Source organism: Geotrypetes seraphini, chromosome 8, assembly GCF_902459505.1.
Source record: "Geotrypetes seraphini chromosome 8, aGeoSer1.1, whole genome shotgun sequence".
Taxonomy (NCBI): domain Eukaryota; kingdom Metazoa; phylum Chordata; class Amphibia; order Gymnophiona; family Dermophiidae; genus Geotrypetes; species Geotrypetes seraphini.
The window spans coordinates 33,641,492-33,658,127 of NC_047091.1; the positions used below are offsets into that span (position 1 = coordinate 33,641,492).

Sequence of the window (16,636 nt, forward strand, 5' to 3'; positions counted from 1 at the left end):
CCATCCCATGTCATTCTTTAGTGTCTATCTCAGCCTCAGTCCTTCTACCCCAGCATTCTTCAATGCAAGGCTTGAGGGTCAGTGGCTGGGCCCATTCAGACTCTGAGTATACCCTCTCTCCTTAAAGAATCGCACGTGGATGGTTTAATACCTGGCAGAAACCCAAAAAGCAGTAACATTCCAGAGCTGAGATTGTGATGTCATAAAGCCTCATTCCACCAATACCTAAGAGCCACTCAGCAGTGATGTCACAATGTCTCAATTGTCGTATACTTGGCTCACAAAAGAACATAAGAATTGTCATACTAGGAGAGACCGAAGGTCCATCAAGCCCAGTATCTTGTTTCTAACAGTGGCCAACCCAGGTCTCAAGTAGAGAATGACATCGGGACAAAATTCATCACTGTTCCTTTCCCTGCGGATAGCCATAGGAAATCATCCGGTGTCATTCTTTAGTGTCTATCTCAGCCTTAGTCCTTCTACACCAGCATTCTTCAATGCAAGGCTTGAAGGTCAGTGGCTGGGCCCATTCAGATTCTGATTCTGATTCTTCCCTCTCTCCTTAAAGAATGACAAGGGAATGATTTCCAACAGTTAACCGTGGGGACAACTGTCCCCTTGATATTCTCTATGGCAATTCTTATGTTGTTATATAAGCCAAGTATAGGACAATCAAGCCATTGTGACATCACTGATGAGTTTGGCTCTTAGGCCTTGGTGGAATGAGGCATTATGACATCACAATCTCAGCTCTGGAATGTTGCTACTCTTTGGGCTTCTGCCAGGTACTTGGGACCTGGGTTGGCCACTGTTGGAAACAGGATCCTGGGCTTGATGGATCTTCGGAGAATGACATGGTGACAAAATTTGTCCCCGTCTCCACAGATAACTGCAGGAAACCATCCCATGTCATTCTTTAGTGTCTATTTCAACCTGTCTTCCTACACCAGCATACTTCAATGCAAGGCTTGAGGGTCAGTGGCTGTGTCCATTTATACTCTGATTCTTTCCTCTCCCCTTACAGAATGACACAGGGATGGTTTCCTCTGGTTAACCGCCAGGGTTGAGGACAAATTCTGTCCCCATGTCATTCCAAACCTCCTCAATCAACACAAAAATATATTTTGCAGCTTGGCTACCCTTGGAAATGCAACATTTGCACAATCCACTACTTAGCATGTGTAAGTAGCAAAATTCTCCCACTTGAATATGTAAATGTTGGTACTTACATGCACAGAGCCCCGTGATCCTATTTTTCTTTATCTTCTTTCTTTGTGCTGGCTGTACACGACACCCAAATGTACTTTTTTTTTTGGTGGCTTTATAAACATTTTACAGAAGTTCTGCACTCACCAACCTTTTTGTAAAATATGCAGCGAATTGTGAAGACTCTCTGCATGGATGTCCTTTTTCTAGGCTAGATGACCTATTTAAAATTAGGCTTTATACTAAGTCCAAACTGCTAATTACAAGACAAAGCATTTCTATTTTTCTTATACATAATGGATACAATAATGTTCTACCATCAACAAAGTCTTACAAAGGGGAAAATAACTTCTCTGGTAGCTTCATGCTTTCGCCAAGAACTGGTATTTCAGCAGCATGCTCTATGGTACTTGCGGGTGCAATGCAGTTTTCAGAGAGTTTTCCAAAATATGTAGGGACTCTGCTTCTAGGCTTTCCAAGCTTTTATTGAGTTCTAACATAATTGTTATAAAGGGATCCACTTAAGGTCATTATTGGAGAGGAACGATTGCTTTTGTAGTTTGAGAGGCTCGTAGGCACCTGCAATGAAAAAGTAAATCGGAAGAAACGTGACTCTCTGCTTCTTGATTCAGGGACTTTACAATAGCGAAAAAAAAAACATGCATTGAGGGGCATTTTCGATAGGATGTCCAAGTCTGGACATTTTGGGAAAGACGTCCAGAAATCCAGTAGAGAAAATGTCCATTCTCAAAACAGCAAGACGTCTATCTCTTTAAAAAAAAAAAAAAAAAAAAAGACCTATGGAGACGTTTTGGTCCTTAGTACGTCTATCTTTTTTGGCCATTCTTGAATATAAATAAGTCCACCTGAAAAGAGAGAAAGTTTTTCAGGCCTCATGGCAGCCAGTATTCACAGAGAGCTGAGCACAGCAGAATGGCACTCTAGGGCAGGGGTCCCAAAGTCCCTCCTTGAGGGCCGCAATCCAGTCGGGTTTTCAGGATTTCCCCAATGAATATGCATGAGATCTATGAGCATGCACTGCTTTTAATGCATATTCATTGGGGAAATCCGGAAAACCCGACTGGATGCGGTCTTCAAGGAAGGACTTTGAGATCCCTGCTCTAGGGGGTACTGCAGTGACTGTCACATTTCAAAGTCCCAGGCACACATCTCTATAAACTGCTTACGTTGTATGGTGAGCCCTCCAAAACCCATCCAAAAAACTTACTGTACCCACCTGTATAGCATAACAATAGCCCTTATGCTGGCAGGTGTCATCTTAATGTAGGTTTTGGAGGGTTTACCATACAATAGAAGCAAGATATGGTGACATTTGAACCTGGGACTTTTAATGTGAAATTCATTACAGTAACCCTTAGAGTGCCTCTCTCTGGGCTCAAATGTCTATGTGAACATCTGAACCTGCTTGGGCTGAGAACATTTTAAGCAGCCCCTCGAAATACAGGCTAGAATGTACTGGTTTTTAACTTTTTTGGGTGGTGGGAGTAGGGCAGTGACCATTGGGGGAGTAAAGGGGGTGGGATCATGCCTTAATCCCTCCAGTAGTCATCTGGTCAGTTTGGGCATTTAGATGCTTTTGAAACAGGTCTAGCTCCAAACGTCTAAAAAAAAGAGCCCAGGATCTTTTATTAAAAGGTTTGATTATGCCTGATGAGCATCCAAGTCCTATCCCCGCCCTATGCCCACCCATAACATGCCTCTATCACGCCCCCTTATGATTTGGATACACTGGAGACAAAACAACCAGAAAGACGTCTGGAAAGTCTGTTTTGAGAATGCCCACTTGGACATTTTGACTAGTAAGACATTCAAGTGCTGGTTTAAGCTGTCTTTTGGGCGTCTATCTTTCTTGACAATGAGCCCAATTGTATATAAGTTCTGAAAAAATGACTGTTTGGGGTTCAAGAGCTAGATTAGGGGTGCTCCAGGGGCAGAGTTTGGTCAAAGTTGCTTACTTAGCCACTTAGTGGCAACATTCAGTCCACCAACAGGCCTAACTTTTTGTGCCGAGTTCACTGGGCACAGTCTGAATATCAGCTTCTACCCGGTTAACTTCTGGGTTACCACAACAACCTAGATAGTCAGTGCCAGAGGCTGGGCAGGCCATGGCACAAATATCTGGGGTTAAGCCAGCCCGTAGCTATGAATGACTTACAAGCCAGGCTGTTTGGCGGGCACGATGAGAACAGAAGGAGAAATATTCAGATCCGTGGCTGCATAACTTATCCACTTACCTTCATGCTTCCATATTCAATTTTCATGCCCATGTATGCAGAATGGCTAACAAAATGTTTCTAAACTTAAATACACAAGTTATCCGAACAACCTTTTGACACACTTCTACACTGCCTTTAGGCCTTTCTTTTCTCACGTAAATAGCCAGTGCTATAGTTTATGTTTATGAAAAACTTTTTAACCGCACTTCAATTTTTCAACAGCACGGTGCACGTAATATAGAAAAACAAAACACGAAAAGATCGCCATTTAAAATAGGAAAGCAAAGAAAAGAGAAAGCCAAAATTACATTTTTTTTTGTTTAAATTTTGTTTAAATAGTTGCCAAAAAGAAACAGGATCCTAAGTCATCGATCATCTCATCTAGTGTGTGTGTGTGGGGGGGGGGGGGGGGGGCAGGTGCCCCAGACACCAGCGCTTCTCTTCCTCTCTGCCCATCCCCCCCATGTACCTCTTTAAATGTTCACTGGCGCAAGCAGCACCTTCCACTTGTAGCTTGCGCCACAGCTGACTCCCTTCTGATGTCACTTTCTGGCTACGGGACCAGGACGCGACATCAGAAGGGAGCCGAGGCAGGTGAGAGCAGCTGGTGGAAGGTGCAGCTCACACCGGTCAACATTTCAAGAGCTACTTTTCAAGTGGCGGAAAGAGTGGGGAGGGCGCTCAAGTGGTGGGGAAGAGTGGGGAGGCACTCAGCGCGGTGACGCCAGGCGCCATTGTCCCGGGCGCCAACCTCCCTCGCTACACCACTGTAAATAACATGTGACTGGACAAAATATTGTCCAGCTAAGACTTAACCTCTACGCAACCTTAAAAATGTTTTTAAAGGATTTATGGGGTTAAGTCTCAATGTTAACTGCATAAGACCTTTTGGATATTGGCCCTACCAGTGGGTGTATTGATCATCTTCTCTCTGCCCTTGCTGCTCGACTTATGAAGATTATTCTAAGCTAAGTCTATTACTATCGTTTTCTTGAGGAGTTGGCTGGGGGGTTCTCAGAGTGGTCTCAATGAGCAATTTGTCAGGTCAAAAGCGCGCCGGGACAAAGGCGTGAGCAGACAATTGAGTGCAGCGCGGAGGCGCGCACTGAAGAAAATTACTGTTTTTTGGGCTCCGACAGGGGGGCGTGGGGGGGAAACCCCCCCACTTTACTTAATAGAGATCGCGCCGCGTTGTGGGGGGTTTGGGGGGTTTTAACCCCCCACATTTTACTGAAAACTTCACTTTTTCCCTGTTTTTAGGGAAAAAGTTAAGTTTACAGTAAAATGTGGATGGTTACAACCCCCCAAACCCCCCACAACACCGGCGCGATTTGTATTAAGTAAACTGGGGGTGCTCCCCAACAAAACCCCCCCGTCGGAGCCCCTAAAAACAGTAAATTTCTTCGGCGCGCGCCTCCATCTTGCGCTCAGTTGTCGGCACGCGCCTTTTTGTCTTCCGCGTTGTTGTCTATGAACCGATTTCACCTGTGTTATTTAGTTGTTTCACCATGGTTTGATTCACAAATTTGATTTAAGGATGACGGTGTGCAGGTGGGGGCATGATTGCCTCTTCCTTGTTTTGTGAAGCGCTGGAGAAATTCTCCTTTCGCTGACCCTTCACACTGAGGGTACCTTATCACATTAATTTATTAATTATTTATTATATTATTCTTCCGGTTGTGTTTACATTCACAGTGGCTTTCGCCTTTGAGTTACCATTCTTAGACCCTAGTGACTTATTCTGCCTTGCTGTTAGTATCTTTTGTAAGTTCCAGTGGCAGGTTTTTTGGAGTAGTGTATTGAACATTAAAAAATCAGCAAAGAGCGGTGGTAGGTGCAGGTTTACAACAAAAAGAACCCTACATTAAGGGGAGCACAGAAAGATAAAATATCAAGAATAACATTTATCAAAAAAGTAGGTCTTTATGAAAAATAATCTATGAATTCAGGCTTCTTATTTCTAAAGGAAGACTGACTCTTCCTAATTACTCTAAAAACAGTTGGAAACTGAAGTAATAAAATTAGCTGGAATACATAAAAGAGATGTTAATTGTTTTGGAGGATTACCATATAAAGCCTTATGTACTAGATATGATATCTTAAAGTTAATCCCCTATCTTATCGGAAGGCAGTGCAATTTGCGCAAAAGAGGTGAAGCCCTTTCAAATTTTCTAACCAAAAAGATTAGTCTAGCGGCTGTATTTTGATACAACTGAAATCTAGTAAGAAGCTTTTCAGCTGACAGCTGGGATTATTTTAGCCCAGGGGTGTCCAATGTCGGTCCTCGAGGGCCGCAATCCAGTCGGGTTTTCAGGATTTCCCCAATGAATCTGCATGAGATCTATTAGCATACAATGAAAGCAGTGCATGCAAATAGACCTCATGTATATTCATTGGGGAAATCCTGAAAATCCGACTGGACTGCGGCCCTCGAGGACCGACATTGGACACCCCTTTTTTAGCCTGAGTTAACCAAGCAGAATGAGAGGACCACATCACTGCTTACCCTTTGCATCAGTTTTGAAAAGGTTTAGCAGGCTAATCTCAAACGTTAGCCAAGTAAACCTCTGACGTTTGACATTTTCCACTGATGGCCAGTCCTCCAAAATTCAGAGTGCAGACATTTCGCTGCTCATCAAAAGGGAAAGCAAGCAGGCTTAGTGGGATTGAGACCACATATGTTGACTTGAAATAATACATTTCATATTTGCAGCCAGGTATGCGACCGAAATGAATCACACTTAAATACAGTGACAATGTGCCGAGACTGAAATTCCACAGTGACACTGGCGTTACCATCCAGTCCGTAATTACAGTGTAATGTGATAGGTTAGTCTACAAAACACCGCTGTTGCTTATGGTTCAGGGCTTTTAGGAGTATCTTATGGCTTGAAATTTGTTGTGTGTGACAAGCTTGGCATCAGAGCTTAGGTGAAATTCAATTGATCCCTCTGGATTTTTTAGGTAATGGAATATGAGAACATGACAGAGATGGTCTATAAAAAGTTTGTGAGGTCGTTACATCAATGTGCGTGCAAAATCTGTCTGAATTTCAGAAATTTGACTGCACTGGTTTGTGGGTTCCATAATGATTATTTACAATAGCTCCTCAAAACTCCTGCATGATGCTAATGGAAAGCAGCAGAAATACATTGAGAAACTTATTTTGAAAAATAGTTTATGGCGGTCATTTTCAGTACTTGAGGGCTACATACAAATAGATCTGGTTCTCAGGGTAACTAAAGGATGACTGTACAGCAAAGCCACTGTGCAGCATGAATATTCATTGTCACTACGGATTCCCTTTTAGAATTCTTTTGAATTGTGACAAATTGCTTCATTTTCTCCACTACAGCCAGAAGGGAAGGTCATTGCTGTTGATGACCCTGATCCGGACATCTTTTCTTCTCAAACTTGTTTGTGGCCCTGGAGAGCCAGAATTTGACACCTCTTCCTTGGGTTTGAATTTTAAAGTTAATACGGTAACTCGCCTTTTCCAAATCTGAGCTCAGGGGAGCGTGCAGCATGCTGTCCTTCCAAACAGAATCATTGCTGAGCTAAATGGCAATTGGATTTTGACCCAGAAGATTCTTCCTGCTCCTTTGAATTTCCAGCTGAATCAGAACAAGGGCTGGGATCTGGTGCCCCTAACATTCACTGAAACGGGGGATTTTCCCCTATTTAATATTCTCACCCTCAGCATAGAAGGTTGAGATCATAGATGAGGTGTCTAGGTTGGGATGTGCTCAGTTCTGGCAGTATTTTACAAAAGACTCTGCTGAATGTGAAGCTTTTTGTAAAATACCTTCAAGGATGTGGGAGAAAGGCCACAAAAGTTCAGAATTTTTCATGAGGTTCTGAGTATTGGGAGAGCAGTTCCAGCCTGGTGCCAGATAATATCATCCCATTAATATGCATGACTCAATCTTGCTTGTAGACAGAAAAATGTCACTATTTACACATGGAGGGGCTTCCAAAATAACTACCATATTGTGGTCACTGCAGTGACAGTCCAGGCTCCTTCCCAGAAAGTTGCAGATCAGATGCCATCCTTAAGCAATGACCGTGATTCTCTGCCCACCATCTCCAAGGCCCAGTCAACTCAGAGACCAAAAGGTCTGAGTGGCTCAGGAATCATATCAGGGACTCTGTTCAACCTGAACTCTGAGGAATTGTTTTATGGGACTGTGATTTGATTTATTTAACCATATGGTAAAACAGAGTATGAAGTAAGCATTCTACATTGAATTTAAAAAATGCAGTCAGTGAAGTGGAGCGGTCTCCTTCCAGTGATGTAGCCAATCAGGGGTGTCATAAGACCATAAGAAATGCCAGAATGGGTCAGCCAAAAGGTTCATCAAGCCCAGCCTGTTGTCTCAGGCATTGGCCAATCCAGGTCTAAAAGTAGAGCCACTCCTTAAGAACATAACAATTGCCGCTGCTGGGTCAGACCCATGGTCCATCATGCCCAGCAGTCCGCTCACACGGCGGCCCTCTGATCAAAGACCAGCGCCCTAACCGAGACTAGCCCTACCTGCGTATGTTCTTGTTCAGCAGGAACTTGTCTAACTTTGTCTTGAATCCCTGGAGGGTGTTTTCCCCTATGACAGACTCCGGAAGAGCATTCCAGTTTTCTACCACTCTTTAGACTTGGCCTCCAGGAGCTTTTCTAAACCCAGCTATGTGAACTGCCTTGATCACATTTTCCAGCAACAAATTCAACAGCTTAATTGTACACCGAGTGAAAAAATTCCTTTCTCAAATCTATTCGTTTCCTAGAGTGTCCCCTTGTTCTAGCATTATTTGAAGGGTAAATATGTTTCCTATTTACTCAAACCCTTCCATATCACTCGTGATTTTATAGAGCTCTAGTGTATCTCTTGCTAGATGGACTTTTCGATATTTAGCTCATCAGAGCCCTAACTTGTTTAGCCTTTGTTCATAGCAAAGTCGTTCCAACCTCATTATCATTTCGGTTGCCCTTTTCTGCACTTTTGCCAGTACCATTACATAAGAACATAAGAATTGCCATACTGGGACAGACCAAATGTCCATCAAGCCCAGTATCCTGTTTCCAACAATGGCCAACCTAACTTGATTCCAAGCTTGATCCTAGGAATTAGCAGTAGATTGCCCCAAGCCATCTCAATAAAGGCCTAGACTTTTCTTTTGGGAAATTTTCCAAACCCTGCTAAGCTAACTGATTTCACCATGTTCTCTGGCAACAAATTCCAGAGTTGAATTAAATGTCGTATGAAGAAATATTTTCTTCAGTCTATTTTAAATCTACTGCTTAGGAGCTTCATCACATGCCTCCTAGTTTTAATATTTTTTGGAAAGAATAAACAAGCGATTCACATCTACCCTTTCCACTCCACTCATTATTTTATAGACCTCTATCATATTACCCCTGAACCGTCTTTTCTCCAAGCTGAAGAGCCCTAGCACTTTAGCCTCCCCTCATAGGGAAGTCATCCCATCCCTTTTCTGAATTGCTGAATCAAGTGCTGCGCACAGATTGAACCACAGATTGAGACACGAGCATTATAATATTTTCCATTTTATTCTGCATTCTTTCCAGATCATTTTTAACATACTAGGTCCTGTTGTTTAAAGTCCACTGCACTGCCCATTAGGCTTCCCCTCTGCTCTGCAGGGACATCTGTGTGGCCATTACTGTACAAATAATACCAGACTAATGATTTTGTGCCTGCTTTTTTGGCGGTCGTATGTTGGACATTTCAGTGTGGAAAATTGCTGTTCATGGTGGACATTTTTAGCATGAGAAGTCTCTCTCGTGTATTTTAAAACAGGAAATCCTGGTGTTTTTCTTATTCACATATGGTTAGGAGATGGATGTTTTGGGGTTTGTTGTTTTTTTTTGTTGTTTGTTTGTTTGCTTTTTTTTGGGGGGGGGGTTTGGATGTTATGAGCAGGCATCCCAATTTTGATTAGGACGTTCTTTCGAAAATGTCCCTCTACGTGTTCCATGATATGTATATAACTTACAGTATAGTATACTGTAAGTTTGTTTATTTATTTATTTAATGCACTTCTAGCTCACTTAAAACTAATATAAAACATACACTATGAAACCAACACAACACGATAATGGCACTTTGTGTGAGACATATAAGCGTATTACAGTATACAGTGTAAGATAAGGTAAATATTGGGTGAATATAGTATACTCAATGTGTATATATAAGGTGAAGATATCGTGTGTAAATAATATATCTGGGTGAAGATATATGGTAATATGTAAACTCTATACACAGTCAAAAAGACAATGTAAAAATTTTGTAAATGTATAATAACACCATTACAGAAGCTCGAGGATTGTAACACCAGAAGCTCATGTAAACTGCTCTGAATTGACTCCCCAGTCATTAGAAGCAGTATAAAAGCTTTCAATAAACAATAATAAGATAACATACTGAATTTCAGCTGTTCATCCCTCAGAGATTTGCTTGTACAAACGGGTTTTTAAGCTCCTCATAAACTCATGGAGAGATGATTGAAGACATAGAAACATAGAAAAGTGAAGGCAGAAAAGGGCCAAGGCCCATCAAGTCTGCCCACTCTATTGACCCTCCCTCCTAGCTACCCTTTGAGATATTGTGCTCTGATGACCCATCCCCTTAACTCTACCCTCCTAGAGATCCGACCTGAGCATCCCATCTGTTTTTAAAATCTGACACGCTGCTGGTCTCGATCACCTGCACTGGAAGCTCATTCCAATTGTCAACCACTCTTCGATGAAGAAATACTTCCTGGTGTCGCCATGAAACTTCCCGCCCCTGATTTTTAGCGGATGCCCTCTTGTGGTCGAGGGTCCCCCTAAGAGAGAACATATCCTCTTCCACCTCGATACGACCAGTGATATACTTAAATGTCTCAATCAAGTCTCCCCTCTCCCTACGTTCTTCGAGAGAGTATAGTCATAGACGTAGATGGCCAGGCAATTTATTCCCTAACTGGGGCCTAATGATGGACATTGGGCAGTTACTACTGGTAGCTGAATAACACACAACTCATTGTCTTGCCCCTCCCCCTCCCAAGCGTACACCTCTCTTGCTGTTAAGCACTAATGCACTTAAGCGATCATTATCTCAGCACTTACGTGTGTACGTGCACAGTTGCAGAATTGTTCTACATGTGTGCACAGAAGTTGGCGCACTAGGCAGAAGGGACCCAGCCAGTAAACTAAATAGTATGAAAAGATGTTTGTAAAAGAAGGAAAAATCAGATGCATATGAGGCTTTGGAGATAAGATGTCCTCCCCACACGTTCATTAAGTCCCCAAACGTAAACTCTCCCTCCCAGAATTCCTGAGGGTTCAGGATTATTAGCATAGCAAATATCAAAAAAGATGTGGAGCAGAGAATGGGACAAGAAAGAGGGAAGAGAAGGCCAGAGAAAATTAAGATCAACATACATTCTTTCAGAAAATTTCCACATTTCATTTAACACTTTTGTGTCCTTTGTAAGGGGAAAAGTGACTCAGATTATATCACATCTGTAAAATAATACAAGTGCCATGATGAAGTGTGTTTTTAGTGCATAGTATGGAAGACCTCATGTTGTCAGTTTGGCACCTAAAAGCCCATCGCACAAATTCCAAATCGAACCCTGGGTCCGTGTCCTGCATGGTCATCGATGGGATGAACAGTCTGCAGTAAAGCCACAAATCCTTCCCAAGAGACAACGGGAGAACTGAGAGTGGTGTAGCGAGGGTGAGAGGTGAGCAGTGGTGGCGGTGGTGCCCTTCCCCCGCCCTCTTCTCCGCCCCCGCCCCTTTCCCTCCCCATTACCTCTAACTTTCCTGGCCTGAGCAACATCACCAACTTGCTGCTCGTCCTCTGACATCACTTCCTAGGTGCGGGACCCGACGCAGGCATGAGCAACAGGCTGCTCATGCCAGAAGAGCTAGAGGTAAGGTAAGGGGAGAGTGAAGGCGTACACATGGCTGCGGGAGTAGTGGGAAGGAGCAATGGGGAGCAGATGGGTGCTGGCGCCCTATGCCACTGTTCATGACGCATCTAGCTGGGCAAGAACTCAACCTTTCCTCTCATCAGCATTCCTTTAGTTTGATTTTAGCAAGAAATACAGGTCATATAAACATTCTTCACTTTTTAAAATTTTTACCTGGCCCAGGTAAATCTTTTCCAGAAATATCTCCTGTCCAGCGACTTGTATTAGATACAAATACTGCACTGGAGATGTAATTCTTGGGTTGTCCTTCAAAGTCAACAATTTCATACTGACCAGGCCCAGGAAAATCAGGACTTTTGGGGACTGGCATAGCTGGAGCGGAGATGCAAAGGTAATGCTTTCGCCTACAAAAGGGAAATTGCAATTTAGTTAAAACTCTAGAAGGTGATTAGCTTTACCAAGTCATGCTATGGAAAATGTCCCCCCACGTATGTATAAACCTCCCTTTGTATCAGTTGCACTTTGACTTTTGGATCTCTTACAATTAAAATCAACCAAAAATCAATAATGGAAAACAAGAAATAACACAAAAAGTTAAAATGGAAAGCACAGATAAAATTAAACAATTTCACTCTCATGAATATATTCAGTTGCCGTGGTCATTATTGTATTTTTAAATACTGTCCACAGCGGCCAAAAAAGATCTGGCTATTTACCATCAGTATGTAGAAACTGGGTGAGATTAAATGCCCTGATAAAGTGGTGCATCAGAACCACTGTCCAGAAATCTAGCCGGTGGGGACTTTGGTCGGTCTTTTTCAGTTTTCGTTCAACAGTTACCAAAGCTCTGACAACTGAAGAATGGCTGGGAAACTCGTTGCCCCTGTTATAGCTTCTGCCTCTATTCCGACAGACTGCGTGATCCAAGGCAAGGGAGTAGCTTCATGTGCAAGATGCCTGCAGGCTGAATCCCTCATGAAACAAGTGGATGAACTGAGAGAAGAAGCAGTGAAGTTGAAAAGCAACTAGTTTTTTGGCGCGCATTTGCCTCCAAAGACGCTGCTTCGCTATCAGTACGTTTACCCATATTTACAGCCAGTTTGTGTTCAGTCATCTACGCAGTGTCCATTCATCCCCTGATGAAGGCATCTACAGATGCCGAAACTGGGATCCTAGTTGGAACATTCTAGGTATTCCTAGACTTAGCCTACTTTCACATCACAGGTTTTGGATATCTTTATGTGACTTTATATCCAAGATGGACATCAGAATACAGATTTTGGTTTTAGTTTTTATTATTTGTACAATAAAGTAACTGATTGGTTGACTATCCAAAATGTTTCTTGAAGCATCAAAGGTCTCCAGCAGGAAGGGAGATGAAACTACTGAAAGAAAACAATTGGACACAAATCGTTAATGCCTCCAAAATCAACACCTCAACTCCACTTTCCCGAAGAACCAGTATGGAGCAGTGGAGATAAGAGGCAAGAATGTCCCAGAAACAGGAGAAACTGAAGCTCAAAACCTCAAAGCAGCCAGATCAGTGACCACTAGGAAACAAAGAGAGTGGTGGTTGATGACTCCCTTCTCTGGGGTAAAGAGGTGTCTGTTGACCAGAAATGATGATACCTGGAACAAGATCTGAAGCATTACAAAATGTTTGCCAAGATTCAAGTCTACTGTCTATTATCCGATGCTGCTCATCCATGTTGGCATCAATGATACTGTGGAATGTATCAAAAGTGACTTTGTGGCTCTGGTTGAGAGAGTGAAGGAGACAGATGCACAGGTGGTGTTCTTGTTGATCCTTCCGATGAAGAGTAAAAGCCAAGAGTAAAGGCCAAAGCATAGAGGCTCATATTCTGGAGATGAATGCATGGCTGCTTGGATACTTTAGGGCCCACTCTTGGTATGGGCCCTAAAGTAAATAACTGGGTTAGAACGGGTTGACTGGAAGATGAGAGAAAGTACTGGTAAAAGAAGCTCTCTCTTGCTGCACGGATCGATCCCTGGCCTGATTTTTTTTTAACATATTTGCAAGCAATATTACAGAAGGGCTGTAATGGTTTGCCTCTTTGCAGATGATACCAAAATCTGGAAAATGGGGATGACATGAGGAAGGATCTAGCAAAACCTGAAAAAGGTCTAGAATTTGGCAGCTAAGAATTGGCTAAAAATGCAAGATTATGTATTTTGGTTGTAAAATTCCATTGCTTATCCCAGTGTATCACAAACTGAATGCTGCGGTTAGATTCCGGGTATGCCATGAGATGCTGGCAAGGAGGCCATCTGCCAACACCAACCTCTCTACTCCTTTCCACACCCACCCACCGGCATAGTAATAGCAGGCTCTGCACATGCACGGACGTCAACATGATGACATCACACATGCACATAATGTCATTGTGTCAATGTCTGTGCATTTCCAGATGCCCTCCTGCTGCGGCACTCAGTTTAGTGTGTCACAGCTTTAGAAAGTTTGCGGGACACTGGCTTATCCCAAAGGTAAGCAGCAATGAATCTTGAAGGTTTGGGGGATTCTATTAGTTACTTGTGACCTGGCTTGGTCACTATTAGAAACTGGATACTGGGTAGATCCCTATACGGTTTAATCCTGAGTTTGCCCCGGGTATAGATGTGGGACTTTTTATGACTTGGGAAACTAAGAGTTTCGTTTGTATGGGGCAGTTTTGAGATATTAAAATGGCACAGATTAGACCTTTTGCTGAGCTCCATCATCAATATAAGTTGGAACCCCAAGATCTATTTCTGTACATACAGAATCAACATTATTTACAAACTACAGGGCTCCATCGAGGAAATACCTCTTTTGAGAAGCTGCTATGGCCTACGCTACAGAGGGAACTATTTCAGCTATTTATGCATGTTTCAACACTAGAAGAGGAAAATCTTTGAAATTGGGAAAAGGACTTGGGGAGGAAATTGTTTTTTTTTTAATACTTTATTCATTTTTACAAGTGCTTCAGAAAATGACATTTGAACTTAGATACTTCACTTGATTTTTTATCATAATCAACTTAAATTAATGAAATTTAACACCCTCCCATCCCTTCATAGTCTTCGTGCTGTCCCACGCCCCCCCCCCCCAACGGCAGCGCAAAGAGTATGAAGTAAACTGGAGGGGGGGGTTCCCCACTCACACAATGCGTCAGAGCTCTTTAAAAGTAAGTTTTTCACCGGCACGCTGGTGTCTTGCGCTGAATTGTCTGAGCTGCTATGTCGGCGCACTGATGTCTCTTTCGCGAATGACTATGAACCTGAACAAACTATGGACCGACATAGAAACTTAACTAACATCAGTTTTCATGCAAAGTTACAAGGAAAATACTCACGGGTAGATGACTCTTTTCACTGGTTTGGTGGGACTGTAGGGATTATAATATCCAGGGCCTATGCTTGAAGGAGTAGGAGATTCAGTTCGGGCAGTTTTCGATTTAAAGCAAGACTCTGAACCTGTGGAAGGCCCTCTCAGCAGGGAATCGTTAATACTATAATGACCTAAGTAGATGGGGGAGAAAAAAGGATTAAAAAGTTCAAATGTCAGAGGTGATGCACTAAGATTCATTGGGGAGAGGGAAAGGTATATTTTGCCTTGCCAAACTCTCTAGCCCTTGAGCTGACAAAGGTTTATGAGAAGTGCTGACGGCAGGGGTAAGAAGAGGGGAAAAAAAAAAGGCAAAATGTTTTTGTTTTGTTTTTCAAAAACCTCACTGCCTTAGAACATAAGAGTTGCCGCTGCTGGGTCAGACCAGTGGTCCATCATGCCCAGCAGTCCGTGTACGTCCTTGTTCAGTAGGAACTTGTCTAACTTAGTCTTGAATCCCTTCAATTGTGCTCTATCCTCTAGGCGTGATTCCAAATCTTAGCAGTCCACACTATTCTCCCAGTACCGCTGTCATTCCAGTGCACGGGAGGAAAAACTATAGAACTCCCGACAGGCCCTGTTTTGCAATTTTTGCTGCATCAGGGGAAATTATTGTACAATTGAGCTACCGCTTCAATGATTCAGGATAGAGCACAATTGAAGATAAGTCTTTCAGTTTTCTATGAAACGTTGGTTTAAAATCATATGAAATTTTTAAAGTATACGGAGTTTTTGTGGACCAAGGATATTTTTTCCTATGCAGCTGTATAGCAGAGCACAGCTAGCATAGAGTTTTTTCAAGTGATAACTATCCCTGGAAAGAACTGAGGTCTTTTCTCCATTTATGGTAGGAAATTATCTCTATGTACCTCTAAGGCAGTGAGGTTTTTGAATATATTTTGTGTGGTGAAGTGAGCTATTCATATATTCAACTTGTATTTATTATTTTTTGTTTTGTTTTTTTTTTTCATCTCAATTATATACTAATACTATTATTAATTATTTCTATAATGCTACCAGATGCATGCAGCACTGTTTCATATAGTAGGTGTTCCAGTTTCCATAGTCCGTATATGAGTCTGCATTTTGAACTAGTTGTAGAAGCAATAGTTTGGTATTGTCTGTTTGCATTTTATTTTTTTGAACTATAATAACTAGCAAATGTTCGTATCTACTTGTCTGCAACATATTACAAAACAAATAAAGGATATTTTATAGTCATGCATTCTTTTCATTCAGAAGACCAGTTTGCAAGAGACGTGTATGTTTAATTTTGTTTTAAAATTACCCCAGGAAAACTATGCACAAGCCCCTTTACACCTGCTATTTGATGTACATTAATTTTTTGAAGTAATAAAAAAATACATGCACGTTGTGAGAATCCAATAGTATGGATGTCCAAGAAAAGGGTTTTGATTATCGGCACTTGGACATCCTGGCGATTAAGGCATCCAAGTGCCGACAGGCATTTTTTGGACGTTTTAGTTTTTTGATTATGAACCCCAAAGAAGCCCTAAGGGCTCCTTTTACAAAGGTGCGCTAGCGTTTTTAACGCACGCACCGGATTAGTGCGCACTATAGTGCTCGCTAGCTAAAAATCTACCGCCTGCTCAAAAGGAAGCGGTAGCGGCTAGCGCGCTATTCCGCGCGTTATGGAGACCTAAGTGTGATTCTATAAGATGCACATGACTTTTATAGAACTGCACTTAACGTCAAACTAATATTTTGATCCTTTATCGTTCAGACTATTGGTGCAGGCATTAGTTTTATCTATTTTAGACTATTGTAACATCATCTATTTAGGAGTACCTGAAAAAATTCTATGGAAATTAAGGATAATTCAGAATACGGCTGTTCGATTGATTTTTGGTTT

At 42.2% G+C, this 16,636-nt stretch overlaps 1 protein-coding gene across 2 annotated transcripts in view; it reads right to left on the minus strand.

Moving 5' to 3' along the window:
• Positions 1-1,692: 1,692 nt before the first annotated feature.
• The window catches only part of STPG1 (sperm tail PG-rich repeat containing 1), a 54,626-nt gene continuing 39,682 nt past the window's right edge, over positions 1,693-16,636 (minus strand). For both annotated transcript variants that reach the window (XM_033955574.1, XM_033955573.1), the window contains 3 exons: positions 14,732-14,897; positions 11,592-11,782; positions 1,693-1,785 (listed from right to left, as the gene is read on the minus strand). In XM_033955574.1, coding sequence (XP_033811465.1) covers positions 1,712-1,785; positions 11,592-11,782; positions 14,732-14,897 — 431 coding nt within the window. In that variant the 3' untranslated portion in view covers positions 1,693-1,711. The remainder of the gene's footprint in view (positions 1,786-11,591; positions 11,783-14,731; positions 14,898-16,636) is intronic.